Source organism: Dermochelys coriacea, chromosome 17 (genome assembly GCF_009764565.3).
Source record: "Dermochelys coriacea isolate rDerCor1 chromosome 17, rDerCor1.pri.v4, whole genome shotgun sequence".
NCBI classification, from domain to species: domain Eukaryota; kingdom Metazoa; phylum Chordata; order Testudines; family Dermochelyidae; genus Dermochelys; species Dermochelys coriacea.
Window position 1 is genome coordinate 22,654,139 of NC_050084.1, and position 20,902 is coordinate 22,675,040.

General features: G+C 43.3%; 1 protein-coding gene across 1 annotated transcript in view; it reads right to left on the minus strand.

Moving 5' to 3' along the window:
* Positions 1–20,902, minus strand: part of BAZ1B (bromodomain adjacent to zinc finger domain 1B) — an 88,363-nt gene that overhangs the window by 37,801 nt on the left and 29,660 nt on the right. Inside the window, 3 exon segments of the mRNA XM_038375520.2 lie at positions 790–928; positions 14,179–15,874; positions 20,279–20,476. Coding sequence (XP_038231448.1) covers positions 790–928; positions 14,179–15,874; positions 20,279–20,476 — 2,033 coding nt within the window.

The following is a 20,902-nucleotide window of genomic DNA, read 5'->3' on the forward strand; positions in this document are numbered from 1 at the left end:
GTTGCATGGAAAAAATACATATACATAAACACACGAGAAGAGAGAACACAAGTATGCAGGCATTTAAAATATGTGCATGCATCTATATCTTCAGCAGAAGTGCAGCATGAGCAATAAGAAGAAACTATCCTACAGTTCTTTCTAAGTCTACCATACACCAAGTCTGAATGAGAGAAGGATAATGGTAACTACTATAGCCAGCAGTTTGATGTTGTTAGCCAACTGTTTCTCAACTACTGGGTCGGGCCACAAAGCAGATCAGGAGACGAAGAAACTGAAATTTTATTACAATCTAAAACAAAGAAAACTCTTGTTCCCTCACTCCCCCGCACACTCTTACTTTTCAAGGTGAAGCACTTCCTGTCAGCTTCTCAAAACACGTATCAACTACATAGGGTTATCACTGACATTTTTTACTCTTAGTTTATTGTAAGCGTCGGGCAAGCGGTCATCAAAAAAGTTTGATTTAGAAAAAAGGGTGCCCGCCTGAGTAGACCGAGAACTACTGGATTAGACTGAGAGACATGCATCCCTCCTGCAGAGATGTAGGTCCCCCAGGCTACAGCAGTTTGGAGATGGTCTCATCTCTATTTTAGCTTTACAGTAGGCCGCCCCTGAAGTTCTCGATGCACAGTAATGCATTGTATACTGGTACAAAAGATCTCAAATACATGAAATATTCAATTGTAACATTCTATTCCAACAGAAAGGAAGCGATCATCTCACAGGACCGTTAGCAGTACAAGGGATACAGATAGCACAGGGAAGCTTTACGGTTAGCTCTTCTACCTGTTGTGGTTACGGTCAGTTCCTATTGGCGTTCTGCGCATCACCAGCTTAGCTTTGGCAATCCCATCTTGGAAAGCCTTTTCAGCTGCAGCTTTATGCTTCCGGATTCTCTCCTCCTCTGCTTCTTTCTCCAGTTTTACTGCAGGGATTACCAGACACATTAAAAGAAAACTACTGTAACCAGATTCACCACATATTGCAATAGGCTGTTTCTATTTTGCTGATTAGTCAGATGAAGAAAAGATTAATTTACTGGTAACTTCTGTTAATGCATTTCCAAAGTAAATTAAGCTAATGCACATAAAGGCACTCAGTGTGCAATAGGAGTGTCTACATGGGGAGTTATTGCAGAGTAGCTTGTGAACATTAGCTAGTATGCACCAGTTACTACGGACTCCCTCCACCGCCACCCCCCCATGTGAAAAAACCCTAGAGTTTCTCTCAATTCAGACCACGCAACTGCCCAAGGGTCCAGCATCTGAAGATTGCCAAACCTCAAGCTCAAACGCTGCTAATTTCAGTTTGAGAGATTCTCACAAGAATGCAGAACAAAGCCAAAGTAGGAGGGTGAGCTGGCCTGAGGCAAAGAGAAGGACTTTAATATTACTAGTATTTTATTTTCTGTTCTCCTGTTCCTCAGCATGGTCTTATGCATCATCTTCACTTTATTTGACTAGTTGCTTCAACTCAGGTCCTCACCATAAAGGACCCTTTCTAAAGGCTGCCTACCAAATGGACAATTGTAGACTGGAAGGCACACCCCACTTAGCCACATAGAGCAGAACTGCTGCGCTTGGAAACCTGACTACAGGAGGGACAAGCACATGCTCTAGTAACTCAGATTCTCACATATTCTGCCATATCAGCAGAAGAATTCAAATACAGCAAGCTTAGGTTACCTGTCAGGACAAAGATCTTGGCATCCTAGTAGCTCCCACATCCCCTGGGATGTCCACAACAGAATGAAATAGTGAAAGGTGGCAGGATTCCTGCAGATGAATGGTATGTCTACACTGCAACTGGAAGGGCAATTGCAGCTCAGGCAGACATACCTATGCTATCTTTAATCTAGCTAGTACAGCCAAAAGAGCAGTGAAGATATAGCCTACACTGAAGCCTGTGTTGCTGAACAAACCCACCCAGAACCAGGAGCGCACATTCATATTGCTAGCCCATGCCAGGGTCCACGCTGTTGTGTCTTCACAGCTTTTTAAGAAATACTAGCTACACTAAGGCTAGCATGGGTATGCCTACCCTAGCTGCAATCACAGCTCCCATGCAGTGTAAACATAGCCAAGAGCTTTACTTCGACATTTCATCTCATGATCAGGATAAATAACCAACTTCTGGCAAGAAGGCAAAAAAACTGAGATCAGAGGCTTTAAGCTTTTTGAAAAAGAAAAGGAATACTTGTGGCAAGTTAGAGACTAACAAATTTATTAGAGCATGAATGAAGTGAGCTGTAGCTCACGAAAGCTTATGCTCTAATAAATTTGTTAGTCTCTAACTTGCCACAAGTACTCCTTTTCTTTTTGCGAATACAGACTAACACGGCTGCTACTATGAAAACTGTAAGGAGAGTGATCACTTAAGATAAGCCATCACCAGCAGCGGGGGGGGGGGGGGGGGTAGGAGGAAAAACCTTCATGGTGACAAGCAAGGTATGCTAATTCCAGCAGTTAACAAGAATATCTGAGGAACAGTGGGGGGTGGGGTGGGGAGGAGAAATAACATGGGGAAATAGTTTTACTTTGTGTAATGACTCATCCATTCCCAGTCTCTATTCAAGCCTAAAGTTAATTGTATCCAGTTTGCAAATTAATTCCAATTCAGCAGTCTCTCGTTGGAGTCTGTTTTTGAAGCTTTTTTGTTGAAGGATAGCCACTCTTAGGCCTGTAATCGAGTGACCAGAGAGATTGAAGTGTTCTCCAACTGGTTTTTGAATGTTATAATTCTTGACGTCTGATTTGTGTCCATTCATTCTTTTACGTAGAGACTGTCCAGTTTGACCAAGGTACATGGCAGAGGGCATTGCTGGCACATGATGGCATATATCACATTGGTAGATGCGCAGGTGAACGAGCCTCTGATAGTGTGGCTGATGTGATTAGGCCCTATGATGGTGTCCCCTGAATAGATATGTGGACACAGTTGGCAACGGGCTTTGTTGCAAGGATAGGTTCCTGGGTTAGTGGTTCTGTTGTGTGGTTTGTGGTTGCTGGTGAGTATTTGCTTCAGATTGGGGGGCTGTCTGTAAGCAAGGACTGGCCTGTCTCCCAAGATCTGTGAGAGTGATGGGTTGTCCTTCAGGATAGGTTGTAGATCCTTGATGATGCGTTGGAGAGGTTTTAGTTGGGGGCTGAAGGTGATGGCTAGTGGCGTTCTGTTATTTTCTTTGTTGGGCCTGTCCTGTAGTAGGTGACTTCTGGGTACTCTGGCTCTGTCAATCTGTTTCTTTACTTCAGCAGGTGGGTATCGTAGTTGTAGAAATGCATGATAGAGATCTTGTAGGTGTTTGTCTCTGTCTGATGGGTTGGAGCAAATGTGGTTATACCGTAGAGCTTGGCTGTAGACAATGGATCATGTGGTATGATCGGGATGAAAGCTAGAGGCATGTAGGTAGGAATAGAGGTTAGTAGGTTTCCGATATAGGGTGGTGTTTATGTGACCATCGCTTATTAGCGCCGTAGTGTCCAGGAAGTGGATCTCTTGTGTGGACTGGTCCAGGCTGAGGTTGATGGTGGGATGGAAATTGTTGAAATCATGGTGGAATTCCTCAAGGGCTTCTTTTCCATGGGTCCAGATGATGAAGATGTCATCAATGTAGCGCAAGTAGAGTAGGGGCATTAGGGGACGAGAGCTGAGGAAGTGTTGTTCTAAGTCAGCCATAAAAATGTTGGCATACTGTGGGGCCATGCGGGTACCCATCGCAGTGCCGCTGACTTGAAGGTATACATTGTCCCCAAATGTGAAATAGTTATGGGTGAGGACAAAGTCACAACCACCAGGTTAGCCGTGACATTATCGGGGATACCGTTCCTGACGGCTTGTAGCCCATCTTTGTGTGGAATGTCGGTGTAGAGGCTTCTACATCCATAGTGGCTAGGATGGTGTTTTTAGGAAGATCACCAATGGACTGTAGTTTCCTCAGGAAGTCAGTGGTGTCTCGAAGATAGCTGGGAGTGCTGGTAACGTAGGGCCTGAGGAGGGACTCTACATAGCCAGACAATCCTGCTGTCAGGGTGCGAATGCCTGAGATGATGGGGCGTCCAGGATTTCCAGGTTTATGGATCTTGGGTAGCAGATAGAATACCTCAGGTCGGAGTTCTAGGGGTGTCTGTGCGGATTTGTTCTTGTGCTTTTTGATATATGCCATCATGTGCCAGCAATGCCCCTCTGCCATGTACATTGGCCAAACTGGACAGTCTCTACGTAAAAGAATGAATGGACACAAATCAGACGTCAAGAATTATAACATTCAAAAACCAGTTGGAGAACACTTCAATCTCTCTGGTCACTCGATTACAGACCTAAGAGTGGCTATCCTTCAACAAAAAAGCTTCAAAACAGACTCCAAGGAGAGACTGCTGAATTGGAATTAATTTGCAAACTGGATACAATTAACTTAGGCTTGAATAGAGACTGGGAATGGATGAGTCATTACACAAAGTAAAACTATTTCCCCATGTTATTTCTCCCCCCCACCCACCCCCCACTGTTCCTCAGATATTCTTGTTAACTGCTGGAATTAGCCTTGCTTGTCACCATGAAAGGTTTTCCTCCTCCCTCCTCCCCCCCCCCCCGCTGGTGATGGCTTATCTTAAGTGATCACTCTCCTTACAGTGTGTATGATAAACCCATTGTTTCATGTTCTCTGTGTGTGTATATCAATCTCCCCTCTGTTTTTTCCACCAAATGCATCCGATGGAGCTGTAGCTCACGAAAGCTTATGCTCTAATAAATTTGTGTCTCTAAGATGCCACAAGTACTCCTTTTCTTTTTGTGAATACAGACTAACACGGCTGCTACTCTGAAGCTTTTTTGAGGGGCTCAGGGTACTTTACAGATAACTCCTGCATCTTTACCTGCCTCTGAAGAACAGGCCCACCTCACTATGTAAAAGATGCATTGAGAAAAAGGGAACAAAAATTAATCTAAAGTCAGGCTGAAATCCAGACCCCAAAGACAAAGTTGTATTATAATCCTTGATCAAAAATCTAATTAAGTAGATTCAGAACTTAAATACTAGAGCTCAAATCCTTGAGAAAATGGAACCAACAAAATACTGAAGTCAACCTGGGGAATTCTGATCACAATGGGAGATAGGCAACAAGACAACATGGGGCAATAACCCTTCTCCAAACATACAGGAGGCACCTTCCCCATATATTGCTAACAGCTGGAAGTGCTCCTCACATTGCTCTATGTTGGCTAGTCCTTGTTCCCCATGCCTTCTTTTGAAGCCTAGGACTGAAGCCTCATTCTCTGTATACTTACTGCGTGTATAGCTGCCTGAACTTCACAATAGCCTTTTTATAGGCAGTGGAGGGTAGGACTTAAAAGATCTACAACCTACACTTGGGCTGCAGACAGATATACAGAATAGCTAACAGCTAGCCGAGGACTACAACAGTGCACGCTCAGAGCACCTTCTTACAGGGCAGTTCTCAAGGCGGCCTTTTAAAGAGTGATTAAAATCCTAACAAACAATTTGTTGGTTCTGGTTTCTACTGCATACCAGCAGGTTTCCAGTTTCAAATGTGGGCGCCTTCACTGGGGAGGCTTGCACCTGGGCTAGAAAGGTTGTCAGCTTTGACACTTGCTAATTTCTTAACAGCATATCCTCTTCCCCACTCCATCGCATTTACCATCATACCCTGCACAGCTCACTAGTTACCTGAACAAGCTTTACTACAAGCTTTGTACTGAGTCAGCATAGTACTTCTAAAGCACTACTTTTGGCTCCTAACTGCTGATATGATACCAGATCAGGAGCACTGATTTGGTTTGACCCCTACCATGGTTTGAAAACTCCATTCACCATTGACAAGTGAGAAGTTTGTCATGGCTAATTTGTCAGAACCCATCAATTTCTCCTGAATTTAAGCTCTCAAAAAATTTCCAGCCCTTAAGATTCCAAAGAAAGCCTCCAAATGGCACCTGAACATACAATGAATGCAATTTGTTCCTGAGCCTGCAGACAGCTCCAGTGCCTCTGTCCCTGCTCAGAGCTTTCCCAACCAACACAGGGCAACTGACAATTCTGATCAGTTTCACTGCTGCTACCCAGAACCATATGGGCCTTTAGTAACACCAAAATGAGTCATCAATTTAATCTTTTGCTGTTTGGGAAAGATGAGAAAGGCATATTTTGAAGGAAGAATCGCTCATTGCTGCTGCCAGAATGCTCTGTGGGGTAAGGGGGAGAAACAGATTTGGTGGGGAGATGAAGCTCTCTCCCTTCTAGTGGTCAGATGAAGATAGGAAAGCAGCAAAGTTTATGAGGTGCCTATCAGTCAGATGTTTATAAAAAGATGGAGCCCATACAGGGGTGCTGTCACTTTCCTCAAAGCATAGAAACTCATTTTTAAAGAAGTCAGATCAGATTGCAAGGATTCTGTCGTGTTGGTAGCTCCCTCCAATCACAACACAGCAATGCAAGTTATATAATAGTACTTAATTTCCCTATTCTCTGAAAAATGTTACCTCCAATGCCTGGTTGGGCCATTTAAATTAGAATGCAAACACCAAAGTTATTTGTAGGCAACATCAATGGCATCTTTCATGATACCTGAGCACTTTACAAATGATAAAACCCCGACCTGGGGTATTCTATCTGCTACCCAAGATCCATAAACCTGGAAATCCTGGAGCCCATCATCTCAGGCATTGGCACCCTGACAGCAGGATTGTCTGGCTATGTAGACTCCCTCCTCAGGCCCTACATTACCAGCTCTCTTCGAGACACCGTCTTCCTGAGAAAACTACAATCCATCGGTGATCTTCCTGAAAACACCATCCTGGCCACTATGGATATAGAAGCCCTCTACACCCACATTCCACACAAAGATGGACTACAAGCTGTCAGGAACTGTATCCCCGATAATGTCATGGCAAACCTGGTGGCTGAACTTTGTGACTTTGTCCTCACCCATAACTATTTCACATTTGGGGACAATGTATACCTTCAAATAAGCGGCACTGCGATGGGTACCTGCATGGCCCCACAGTATGCCAACATTTTTATGGCTGACTTAGAACGCTTCCTCAGCTCTCGTCCCCTAATGCCTCTACTCTACTTGCGCTACATTAATGACATCATCATCTGGACCCATGGAAAAGAAGCCCTTGAGGAATTCCACCATTTCAACAATTTCCATCCCACCTTCAACCTCAGCCTGGACCAGTCCACACAAGAAATCCACTTCCACTATGGTGGAAGTATTAGCACACTAATAAGCAATGGTTACATAAATACCACCCCATATCGGAAACCTACTGACCGCTATTCCTACCTACATGCCTCCAGCTTTCATCCAGACAACACCACACCACATGATCCATTGTCTACAGCCAAGCTCTACGATACAACCGCATTTGCGCCAACCCCTCAGACAGAGACAAATACCTACAAGATCTCTATCAAGCATTCTTAAAACTACAATACTCACCTGCTGAAGTGAAGTAACAGAATGACAGAGCCAGAAGATTATATAGAAGTTACGTACTACAGGACAGGCCCAACAAAGAAAACATCACCTTCAGCCCTCTACTAAAACTTCTCCAACGCATCATCAAGGATCCTATCCTGAAGGACGACCCATCACTCTCACAGATCTTGGGAGACAGGCCAGTCCTTGCTTACAGACAGCCCCCCAACCTGAAGCAAATACTCACCAGCAACCACACACCACACAACAGAACCACTAACCCAGGAACCTATCCTTGCAACAAAGCTCGTTGCCAACTCTGTCCACATATCTATTGAGGGAACACAATCATAGGGCCTAATCACATCAGCCACACTATTAGAGGCTTGTTCACCTGCACATCTATCAATGTGATATATGCCATCATGTGCCAGCAATGCCCCTCTGCCATGTACACTGGCCAAACTGGAATCTCTATGTAAAAGAATAAATGGACACAAATCAGATGTCAAGAATTATAACATTCAAAAACCAGTCAGAGAACACTTCAGTCTCTCTGGTCACTCTATTACAGACCTAAAAGTGGCAATACTTCAACAAAAACAACTTCAAAAACAGACTCCAACGAAAAAAGAAAAGGAGTACTTGTGGCACCTTAGAGACTAACGAATTTATTTGAGCATAAGCTTTCATGAGCTACAGCTCACTTCACTGGATGCATTCCAACGAGAGACTCCAACGAGAGACTGCTGAATTGGAATTAATTTGCAAACTGGATACAATTAACTTAGGCTTGAATAGAGACTGGGAGTGGATGGGTCATTACACAAAGTAAAACCATTTCCCCTTATTTATCCCCCTCCCCCCACTATTCCTCAGACGTTCTCGTCAACTGCTGGAAATGGCCCATCTTGATCATTACTGCAGAAGGTTCCCCCCCGGTGGTAATAGCTCACCTTATGTGATCTATCTGGTTACAGTGTGTATGGTAACACCCGTTGTTTCATGTTCTCTATGTATATAAATCTCCCCACTGTATTTTCCACTGAATGCATCCGATGAAGTGAGCTGTAGCTCACGAAAGCTTACGCTCTAATAAATTTGTTAGTCTCTAAGGTGCCACAAGTACTTCTTTTCTTTTTGCGAATACAGACTAACATGGCTGCTACTCTGAAACCGATAAAAAGAGTAAAGCTTAACACAGTTATGAGATAGGGAATATATTATTCCCATTTTAATGATTGAGAAACAGAGACCATAAGTGATTTGCCTAAGACTACTACTTGTGGCAGAGCTAAGAACAGAACTTGGATCTCTTGACTTCCATTCATGTGCCACATTCCTCCTTTTAAGCAGAGTTTTTCATCTGAAGTGCATCATTATCCAAGATACCTTTTCATGCTCAAATAACTCACACACTGCTCAGTTTAGTAACTCGGTTTTCAGATTAAGAGCTAAAAACGAACATGAAGTTTTACATGGGGAGGTTTCAAAGTAGCAGCCGTGTTAGTCTGTATCCGCAAAAAGAAAAGGAGTACTTGTGGCACCTTAGAGACTAACAAATTTATTTGAGCATAAGCTTTCGTGAGCTACAGCTCACTTCAAATGCATCCGATGAAGTGAGCTGTAGCTCACGAAAGCTTATGCTCTAATAAATGTGTTAGTCTCTAAGGTGCCACAAGTACTCCTTTTCTTTTTACATGGGGAGGGAGAATGTTCCTTCTCAGAAACAGAGGGATATACCAAGCAACAGAAATACTTGTTCTTACCAAAAACAGTCACACTGGAAGACAACTTTTACTTTAATTGCAACATCCACAAAACAAATGGGTGTTCTTTCCTGTTTGAAGCCACATAGCATAAAGATGGCTCCTGGTTGACAGCTTCCTCACAAAGTTGGTTTTGAACCAGTCAGCAAGGAATAGGAGCCTCATCCCCTCTCCTCTAATTATAGATGTTGACCCTAAAACTGACAACCATGGCAAAAATTGGGGTGACAGAAGCCACCACCCTGTTTTTTGTTTTTACAGATTTTAATGATAAGTCACCAGCAACAGGACTGACAAAAACTGGATGCAGAGTAGAGCACTTCACTAAGGTGAGAGGTTGCAAGGCAAGTAGACAGCAGTGAAGTTGTCAAAGATGATGCAGAAGGAGACTACTTCTGAGGAAAGTTGAGTTCAGTTACCGAGACAGTTTCAGAGAGTGGTGAGACAACCAAAAGATGACATCAGAGTGGTTGTTGAAGAATGGGGAGTGGAGCAGCAGGCTTGGCATTAGCCGAGGTAGCAGCAGAAGCCATAGGACCAGAAGGGGTCTCCTACGGGGACAGCATAGAATCTCAAGGGATGACAACAGATATGGACAGGGCCTTAACAGGCTGTTTTGCTGCTGAATCTCAGCTTCATTTAAAACAAACTCTCCATAGGTTTCTAGCCTTTATGGTGGTGAAGGAAATTTCCACCCGAGACCCAATGCTGCGTTTCCCTAGCTACATCTCTTTTAAACAATTACACATTTGTGATTGAACAAGAGAAAGTTGCAGAAGTGTCATGTTTCCACATTGACAATCCTATTTTGGGTGCTCTCCCTGCACCGATCCTACAATGCCCTGCACAGCTTAGGGTTGCCAACTTTGTAATATTTAAAAAACAGACACCAGGAAGAGTGCAGGAACCTCCCACACCCCACTGCTTTTCGCCTCTCCCCTGGTCAGGAGGGACTTGCCTATGGAGCCAGGGCTGGGAGCTGCAGCCACCCGTCACAGATAGGAGGCAACGCCAGCTGAGTAGGGGCTGGCGCAGGTAAGGACCCGGCACCTCCCCCGCCTGCGGAAATCAGATTTTGATCTGACCAAACCCTGTCAGGTCCCCCGGCCACCCTAGCGCAGCTCCCTGGAGCAGTAACATAGTGTCTAATCATCATAATCAAAAAGGCTGACACAGGAGGTGCTGTCACCATCATGAATAGTTCGAATATGAACAAGAGGCAGCTAGGCAGCTCTCCAACATCACTTTCTACAAGGCCTTAACCTCTGACCCCACTGATGGTTACCAAAAGAAACTACACCATTTGCTCAAGAAACTCCCTGAAAAAGCACAAGAACAAATCCGCACAGACACTCCCCTGGAACCCCGACCTGGGGTATTCTGCTACCCAAGATCCATAAACCTGGAAATCCTGGTCACCCCATCATCTCAGACATTGGCACCCTGACAGCAGGATTGTCTGGCTATGTAGACTCCCTCCTCAGGCCCTATGCTATCAGCACTCCCAGCTATCTTCGAGACACCACCGACTTCCTGAGGAAACTACAATCCATCAGTGATCTTCCTGAAAACATCATCCTGGCCACTATGGATGTAGAAGCCCTCTACACCGACATTCCACATAAAGATGGACTACAAGCTGTCAGGAACGGTATCCCCGATAATGTCTCGGCAAATCTGGTGGCTGAACTTTGTGACTTTGTCCCCAAATGTGAAATAGTTATGGGTGAGGACAACATATACCTTCAAATAAACGGCACTGCTATGGGTACCCGCATGGCCCCACAGTATGCCAACATTTTTATGTCTGACTTAGAACAATGCTTCCTCAGCTCTTGTCCCCTAATGCCCCTACTCTACTTACGCTACATTGATGACATCTTCTTCATCTTGACCCATGGAAAAGAACCTCTTGAGGAATTCCATCATGATTTCATAGAATCATAGAATATCAGGATTGGAAGGGACCTCAGCAAGTCATCTAGTTCAAGCCCCTGCTCAAAGCAGGGCCAATCCCCAATTTTTTCCCCAGATCCCTAGATGGCCCCCTCAAGGATTGAACTCACAACCCTGGGTTTAGCAGGCCAATGCTCAAACCACTGAGCTATCCCCCTCCTCACCCCCAACAATTTTCATTCCACCACCAACCTCAGCCTGGACCAGTCCACACAAGAAATCCACTTCCTGGACACTACTGTGCTAATAAGCGATGGTCACAAACACCACCCTATACCAGAAACCTACTGACCGCTATTTCTACCTACATGCCTCCAGCTTTCATCCAGACCACACCACATGATCCATTGTCTACAGCCAAGCTCTAAGATACAACCGCATTTGCGCCAACCCCTCAGACAGAGGCAAAACACCTACAAGACCTCTATCAAGCATTCTTAAAACTACAATATCCACCTGCTGAAGTGAAGAAACAGATTGACAGAGCCAGAAGATAATGTAGAGGTTACGTACTACAGGACAGACTCAACAAAGAAAACAACAAAACACCACTAGCCATCACCTTCAGCCCCCAACTTAAATCTCTACAACGCATCATCAAGGATCTGCAACCTATCCTGAAGGACGACCCATCACTCTCTCAAATCTTGGGAGACAGGCCAGTCCTTGCTTACAGACAGCCCCCCAACCTGAAGCAAATACTCACCAGCAACCACACACCATACAACAGAACCACTAACCCAGGAACCTATCCTTGCAACAAAGCCATTGCCAACTGTGTCCACATATCTATTCAGGGGACATCATAGGGCCTAATCACATCAGCCACACTATCAGAGGCTTGTTCACCTGCACATCTACCAATGTGATATATGCCATCATGTGCCAGCAATGCCCCTCTGTCATGTACACTGGCCAAACTGGAATCTCTACGTAAAAGAATAAACGGACAAATCAGACGTCAAGAATTATAACATTCAAAAACCAGACGGAGAACACTTCAATCTCTCTGGTCACTCGATTACAGACCTAAAAGTGGCAATCCTTCAACAAAAAAAGTTCAAAAACAGATTCCAAGGAGAGATGGCTGAATTGGAATTAATTTGCAATCTGGATACAATTAACTTAGGCTTGAATAAAGACTGAGTGGATGGGTCATTACACAAAGTAAAACTATTTCCCCATGTTTATTCCCCCACCCACCCCCCTTCCTCAGATGTTCTTGTCAACTGCTGGAAATGGCCCACCTTGATCATCACCACAAAAGGTTCCGCTCCCCCCCCCCCCCCCCGGAAATAGCTCACCTTAAGTGATCACTCATTACAGTGTGTATGGTAACACCCATTGTTTCATGTCCTCTATGTATATAAATCTCCGCATTGTATTTTCCACTGAATGCATCCGATGAAGTGAGCTGTAGCTCAGGAAAGCTTATGCTCAAATCAATTTGTTAGTCTAAGGTGCCACAAGTACTCCTTTTTTTATAGTGTCTATGGTATATTTACACCATTTCCCATTTTTGATTAATTTGTTCCATTTTCTGATTCATCTGGTTCTTGTCCCACGTGAGGAACCACTCAGTGGCACGAGGGGCAGAGGTTCCTAACACCTGGAAAATTCCATGAAACAGGGTCTACAGCTGCCTCCACAGCTAGATTGATTCTAGGGACCTAGGGTTTATTACTACAATCACTGACACTTTTAGAAATCAGTGCTTGAAGGAACAGGAGCTTAATTTTATTCTCTTCACCTGTGTTCAGCTGCTGTTACTTCAGCCATAAAACAAAAGGAAATAAACATTAGAATAAAAACTAACAGCTGCTCTTTCATTTCCTTGTATGATCCAGGTACAGGGGTGGCCTGGGCTAGGTGGCCCCAAGGAAGGTCACCCTTCCAGGCCTCTCTACCTGGCCTTGTGAATTCCTCAAACTCTATTCCCCTTATTCACCTTCTACAATGTCTATAGGGGAAGTATTACTGTTCGGGGGGGGAGGGGGGGGTGAAGAGGGAGAAATGGCAGAGGAGATCTAGTACAAGATGGAAAACTATGGAAAGGTAAGTGATTTGATTCAGGGAACTAAGGGGTTACCATAGAGGCTTTTTGTCTCCAGTTAATGGTTACACAGTCATGGTCTCTCAGATCCCAGGTGTGTGGGAGATGCTGATGAGACAGTAGATGTATACATATGGCAGTCTCCAGTAAAGTAGGTACAACAGTGTTGGGGAGAAAGGAGGCATGTTTCTCATGATTTTATCCTTTATTTTCAGTAAAAAAAATCCTCAATGAACAAGAGAAGTGTGCTGGTGTTTTCAAAGGGCTGTTAACCTGGCAGCTTTTGACAGCACTGTATCTACACTTCTTTAAAACTGCAGTGTATGGTTCTATGAAAGTCTGAAATAGTAATGGAGTGGTTAACATAAAATATCACATGGCAGATATGAAAAGTGCTGGTATTACCGATCTACACAAATCCCATCCCAGTGAGCATTTTTTAAGGAGTTCTTCAATTTTAAAATGGAAGTTTACAGGTTTCTCATGTTAGGCAGGGGCTGCTGGTGATAATGTGGCAATATGTAAAGTAGTACACTTAGCTGCAGCAGGGAGCTAGTGGACCAGATTCCTGGGAATTGGCTCATGGGCAGAGGTCTTCTGCATCTCTTGGAAGGAGCCAGATTTTGGCAAGCACAAGAGAACTTTCCTCCACCAAAAATAGACTTGCTGGAAGGTACTTTGTGGGGGATTTCTGAAGAGGCAAAACTCAAAGAGGATCTGACACATAGCACACCAAATGTTGAGCTACTGGAGTAATATTAAAGCACCACATAGCTGTGGCTTTGAAAATCCTGCAGGCTGCACAATGCCTCCCATCAACAGAACTAGAGACCTTAAACACCAGCCATAAAATCCCTCATGGCCAGGTAACACTATTGAAAATGGAGAACTGAATTGTCTACATTACTTTTGTATCCCATTCCCCCGCGCTCACACACACACACACACTCCAGTATCGTACCTCTCATTTGCCTCTCCTGTTGCTCCTTCTCTTTCTTGGCTTGAATAGCAAGAAGTCTCCTGCTTTTCACAGCACTGATCATATCTTCAGCCTCTATTTCCATCTGTTGCTCTGTTTTTACCATCTCCATTTTTTTCTTGTCATTCCTTCCCACCACGTTCTCATCCTTCCCGTTCTCTTTGTTTTTAGCCTCCATTTCTTTCCGTTTCTGCTTTTCTGCTCTTTTCTTGTCATTCTCTTCCTTCAGTACAGCAAGCCGCTCCTTCCACAGCTCAGCTGACATCTGCTGCTTTGCTTCTACATGGTCCTGCACGGAGTAAGTCATTAGGATTCGGTGGCAGAGCGCTGCAACTATCTGTAGTTTCTCCTCAGATGTCAGCTCAAAGAACTCCGATGTCTCCAGCTTCTCCAAAAACTCATCTTGTACCTCATTATCCTCAAAGGTAGCTGAATCCTTGCTCTCATCTACATCATCAGAAATCTCACTTTCCTCCTGTACATCTGACTTGCGGAGACACAGGCGGACCAGCTCAGAAACAGAATGCAAGGTAAGGGGGATTTCCGAGAGTTTCATTCCCAACTCAGCATAGTCTTCGGCAATTTCATCCTGCAGCAGGGTCTGCAGAAGAATGACCAGCACCCGGTTCAAGTAGAGAAAGCCCCCTTTCTCTGCACACAGGGCTTCCATCAAGGAGACTGCTGTAATGGGATACTGAGCATCTGGCATCAGTAAGCCTGAATAACAGCTCAGGAACTCCACCACCATGGCCACATCCCCGAAGAGAGTATTGGGAAGTCCTTCTGGAGTATCCACTAGTTTAAAAGCAGGCAAATTCTTTCCTTTAAGATCTTGGTCCTCATACCTCTTCTGCTTTTCTAGTTTTTCCTGCATCTCCTTTTCCTTCCGCTCTTTTGCTCTCTCCTTTAGTTTCTCCTTCAGCTTCTCCCGTTTCTTCTTCAGATACTCCTTGCGCTGTTCCTCTGTCATGGAGGCCCATTTCTTTTTGTGCTCTAAGAGTTCATAGCGTTTCTGTACTATCCCTCGCAACTCTTCAGGAAGGCGGGCTCGGTCTTCATTTGACAGTAGACGGGCTGTTTTGGAGATGATGCAGGATAGGGCACTTTTTTTATCCTCCCGGTCTTTGTTTTCCTTGTAATAGGCAATGAGGTGGAGTGCAGCAGGAGGAAGATGTTTCTGGGGTTTGCTGGAGGACCTGGGAGTCCCTGCTGAGTTCTTAGGAGTTCTAGACACCTTAGGGGTGCCTTTTGCCATGTCCAGTAGTGTCATTTGTTTCAGTTTCATCTTGGGATTCTTCAGACCTTTCCTGGGCGATTTTGATTTCCCAGGGGACTTCTGCCCATTCAGAACCCTTTTGCCTTTCTGTTTCTTGTCTAAGGATTTGTCGCTGCCCTTCCCTAGTCGGCTCCTCTTAGGAATGTGGAAGTCAGTGCCAAGTTTGTCTGGAGACACCATTTTCATCACCTCCTCCAACTCCTCTTTGGAGGATTTTGGGTTCTTAGAGTTCTTCACTTTTAGTGGGGAGCCAATAATAGATTTCTTCAAATGAACATGACACCACAGCGTAGGGCTCAGTGGCTGGCCCAGTGAAGATCCATCAGTTTTGGACTTCTTAGAGGGCTTTCTGTCAGGTGATCCAGAGCTCTTCCTTTTGGTTGAGGGGTTGAGAGTCATGTACTAGAATTTAAGAAGAGAATAATATAAAACCAGTCTAAGCAGGGGCAATGTCTGAAGAACCTTTCCCTGATAATTATTTTTAACATGCAAGTTTAGTTCAGTTCAAAAGGTAAGTTCAGTATGCAGCATACTGGGGGGGGCAGGGGGGAATGCACTGTTAGCATTTTTATTTCATTACTTCTGAATGTTTATTTCATTACTTCTGAATGTTTACTACATTAAGATTAACCATTTAATGAAAATTTAGTTTTCTTTTAATGCCCTTGGTGTTCCTATTGCAGAAAGCTCCACTGAAGACAGCATATAAACACTGCAGGAGAACACCTATGGAGAAACATTGTTTTCAGCATATTAGCGATAACCATCATAACCATTTATGTTAGATATTTCTACTGCATGTGTGCCAGTTGAACATGCTGACAACAAAGTTATTTTGGCAGAACTGAGGAACTAATCCTACATTGGTTTGTCCTCTAACAATTTCAGATTTTAAAATTGTTTGAATTTACCTCTGAGCTAAGGCCAAGCATGGAAAACTTCCTCCCTAAAGATTCTCAGAGTTGTGGTTATGAAAGTCCTCAAGTAACCTTAACAACTACATTAATTCCCAGGCACTTACAGTGTTATGCTTTCTCCCCCACAGGGCAATGAAGGCACTTTAGTGCCATTCAGCTGACATAAGCAGCTCTTGTTTCCACTTAAGAGAAGCTACAGGGGTGAAGAGTCATTTGCTTTTACTCTCCCTTAAGTTGGTTACATGCTGCCTCTTGAACATAGGAAATCCTTAAAGGTATACCCCCTGAGAGCCATGTGGATGTCTACACTGAAAAGAATACCCATGGCCAGCCTATATCAGCTGATTCAGACTTGCAGGGCTTGGGCTGCAATAAATTTGACCATGCAATTGTATACGTTTGGGCTGTAGCTGTAGCCTAGGTTTCAGTACCCTGCCAGAGGGGAGGGCCCCAGAATCAAGGCTCCAGCCAGAGTCCAAACACCTACACTGCAATTTTATAGCCCTGCGGACCCTGCTCGAGTCAGCTGATGTGAGCCAGCCACAGGTGTTTTACTGAAGGTATGTTTACGCTGCAGACTTCAGAGAGAGAAACAGCATGGGTGAAAATTTTGACTTTACATTCTCTGGGACGATTAAGATGTTTCACGAGATTACAAACTATAACAACCCACAGTAAAAAGAAAAGGAGTACCGGTGGCACCTTAGAGACTAACAAATTTATTAGAGCATAAGCTTTCGTGAGCTACAGCTCACTTCATCGGATGCATTTATTAGTCTCTAAGGTGCCACCGGTACTCCTTTTCTTTTTGTGAATACAGACTAACACGGCTGCTACTCTGAAACCCACAGTAGAAAGTCAAGTCTTTCATAACCTATCAGGGTTAACTCTACTTTGGCAGTATCAGTACAGATGTTCTTAGGATTAGCAAAAACTTTCCCCAAGCATTGGTCCAGGACCAGTGATCAAAAAAGTTTCTATTCCATACTTTGATATAACTGTCAAGCCAGAGGAGATCATTGTCCCTGCAGGCTCTTTTGTACTTGCATAACTATAGATAATTGATTTTTTTTTTAAAGTAGCTACAGATGGCAACAAGTTGTCCGTCAAATCATCATATGGTTTAGGCATTTCTTTACAAGAAAAGAACAAATCTATACTGGGGAAATTTCTGGGAAGTAAGAGCAGTCAAATGTTGACAATTTCTTTTTTCTTTCAAGCTCTCGGTATTATTTAACTTTAGCTCCTATATCCTGTCTTCACTTGCCAGTTCTCCAGACAGTATGCTACCCCACTTCCCTTCTTAGCCCTGGACTACACTATGGCAGGTAGTGAAGACATACCCTTAGAATTTTCCAGTAAAAGTTCTTAAAAAAAAAAAAACACACAAAAAACAAAAAAAAACACACAAAAAACAGAAATTGGCTGTAATGACAAAAATTCTCTAACATTTCAACAGATGGACCTGATTAAGGTCAGGACTCCCTAAATATTTACAGGGAAATATAAAACAATTTTCAGCTTCTCCCACAGATTCAGTTTTACTGTTTCCTCATAGGAACTAACTAGAAGTGGAAGTGAATGGGATGAAATTAACAGTAGCTCTTCCCCTCCCCTGAAAGTAAAACTGGTTGCAACAGATTTGCAAGTTTTTTGCTACACTTGTTAAACAGTGTACTGTAGGCCCTCCATTGACAGGGGACAGGCACAACACTTGTGTCTCAGGCTCAAATACCATCTCAAGCTTGACCATGGCTAAGAGTTTCATAAAAACAGTTCTCTTGTTCTAGGGACAGCAAATGCACTATTTACTAAAGACTTGCAGCAGTGTAGATAAGTCACTGCAAATGCAAATAGAATAAAATTCTTTACATTGATAGCATACCTCCTTTGGTGCTTTGAATACTCAAAGCATTTAAGGGTGGTCAGCAAATACTTTTTAATTATTTTTAGTAACAGAATGTCCCAAAGACTATAGCAAATTAAGAGGCAGTCTGAATATTAATTTTTCCTTTACATGAACCTACACCAGACTTCTATGTGAGCCTAAATATTCCTGCTAGAGCATGGAGCCATCCTACTAGGGCAAGTAGAAAGATATAAGAAAATCCATTTTTGTTCTAGGGGGCAGTTTTACTAAGTCTGAACCATACTAGAATTACTCAATAAAGGAAAAAAAACAGGACTTTCCCCAACATGCACACCTGTCAAGGGCAAATTCCATGCTCCAGCAGGGTTTCAGTATGGTGTACATTGAGGCAATGGTGCAATACTTAGCCTTTTTGGGGGGTGAGGGATGAGTCTCATTTAACCTCAATACTGAAAGCCCCGTTTTTCACTGCTATGTGGAATACTCAGTATGGGAGTGGTTGGGTCATTACACATATTGAATCTATTTCCCTAAGTTAAGTATCCTCACACCTTTTTGTCAACAGTCTAAATGGGCCATCTTGATTATCACTACAAAAGTTTTTTTCTCCTGCTGATAATAGCTCATCTTAACTAATTAGCCTTTCACAGTTTGTATGGCAACTTCCAACACACACACACACACACACACACCTTCTTACTATATGTTCCATTCTATGCATCCAATGAAGTGGGCTGTAGCCCACGAAAGCTTATGCTTTAAGCAATTTATTAGTCTCTAAGGTGCCAGAAGTACTCTTTTTTTTTTTAGTATGAAATGTGATAATTGCCACAGGGTTGCCGAAAGTAGCTCCCTCAGTTAGGGGATGGCAAACCTGCATCTAGGATAACGTAATAGAATAGCTTGCCTATCTATTCTAGAGACAGTATGGTCCAAAACTAGGGCACATGACTGGGAGAGTCAAGTCCTATTTTCAGCTCTGCCACTGACGTGTTAATGCACTCAGGCAGATCACTTCACCTACACCTCAATTTCCCACCTATAGAAGGGGGTAACCCTGACCTTCCTTTGTAAAGCATTTTAAGATCTGTGAATCAGCACACTAGATGAAAGTTAAGTATCAATTCTGCAGGTACCATGGAAATAGTTACAAAACCAAAATATTTAATAACTATAACCTCTAAACTACCATAAACTGATAAATGATTCAGTAATTCACACTACTGGATAAAGGTTATAGTTTTCTCCTATATAGTAAACTCCTGACATCTCAAGTTAGCTTCAACAGTTGGGATTTACATTGCTTGTCTAAGGCAAAGAAAACACAATCACAATAAATTGTGCCATGAGATTTTCAGTGCCTTGTGTCAGGGACAAAAACCTCTACATGAAATAAGTTCACTGAATAAAACACATTGCCTTACAATAGTATTTGTAGGGTCTCCTTTACCAAAATTTTCTACACTTCAGTGTTTCACAAACAAGTACGTTTTCTGATAGCTAGGGGATTAGAAAAAAAATGGTCAAGAGCGACCACCTAGAAAAAAAGCAACATTTATTTCATTGATCTGTTGCTGACAATATTGTGTCTATCTAAACGTATTTTTCTTCTTGTCCAAGAGTGGGGGCTCTTTATATAATTGCCACTGATTGGCAAGGAGAAACACAATTTACAATAGAACTAACTTCAAATGAAGTCTAGCTGATGCCCCAGGACTCCGGGCTTCTCACCTAATTCCTCTCCTTAAGAGGGTTTAAGGCCTCCCATAGCCCAACAAAACCCATTCCAGCCAGTCTTTTCAAAGATGACTATTTTTAGGTGCTCATCTAAAGTTGCCTTAAAGGAGCTGATTTTCAGAAAGTGCAGGGCTTTCAGTCTGAAAACTAAGCCCCTACAAGATGTCTCAAGTTTGGAGCCTCCAAAAAAAAAAAAAACAATCCACTTGAAAATCTTGGCCAGTGTCTCTTCCAAACCCCCAGCCCTACCTTGCAATCAGATTTTTAAATGAGAGTTCTTACCTTATGTGGATCTAGCAGAAAGTCACTAAATTTACTGGGAAGAGAATACTTCTTCACTAATTCATCTTCTACCACCCATGGAGAATTCTCGCCTGTGCCAGCCCGTAGTGCATTATGGCGGATGAAATACCTCAGGATTTCTTTGTTGGGTGGTCGCTCTGTACGGATTAAGCTATCTGCTGGCACGTTGCTGATGATCTTTGAAACATCACACAAAGACAGATTGGTAACATTCAATTTTTATATATTCTCTCAAACACCACACAGCACAAGAGCACAGGTATGGTACACTACATCACCTCTTAGCCAAGAGGCATCCACCCCTTTCTTTGCGTGATCCCTGACTATTGCAACCTCAGATTAGAGCAAATAGCACTTGTAGCACTGAGAGCTGAGAGAAGTTGGTGGGATGTTCAATTAGCTAAAAATTGTCACTGAAGTATTCGAAATGTTAACTTATGTTGCAGATTCCTTGCCAAAGTCTACTACTTTGTTTTGGCAACACCACCCAATCACTAATATTTGGTTAAAGAAAAGAGACTAGTTTATCAAAACCTTTTGGAAACCAGGGGAGTTACTCTGCAAGCTGTAATCATTAGTTTGAAGTCCTTGCTGCCTTCCTAT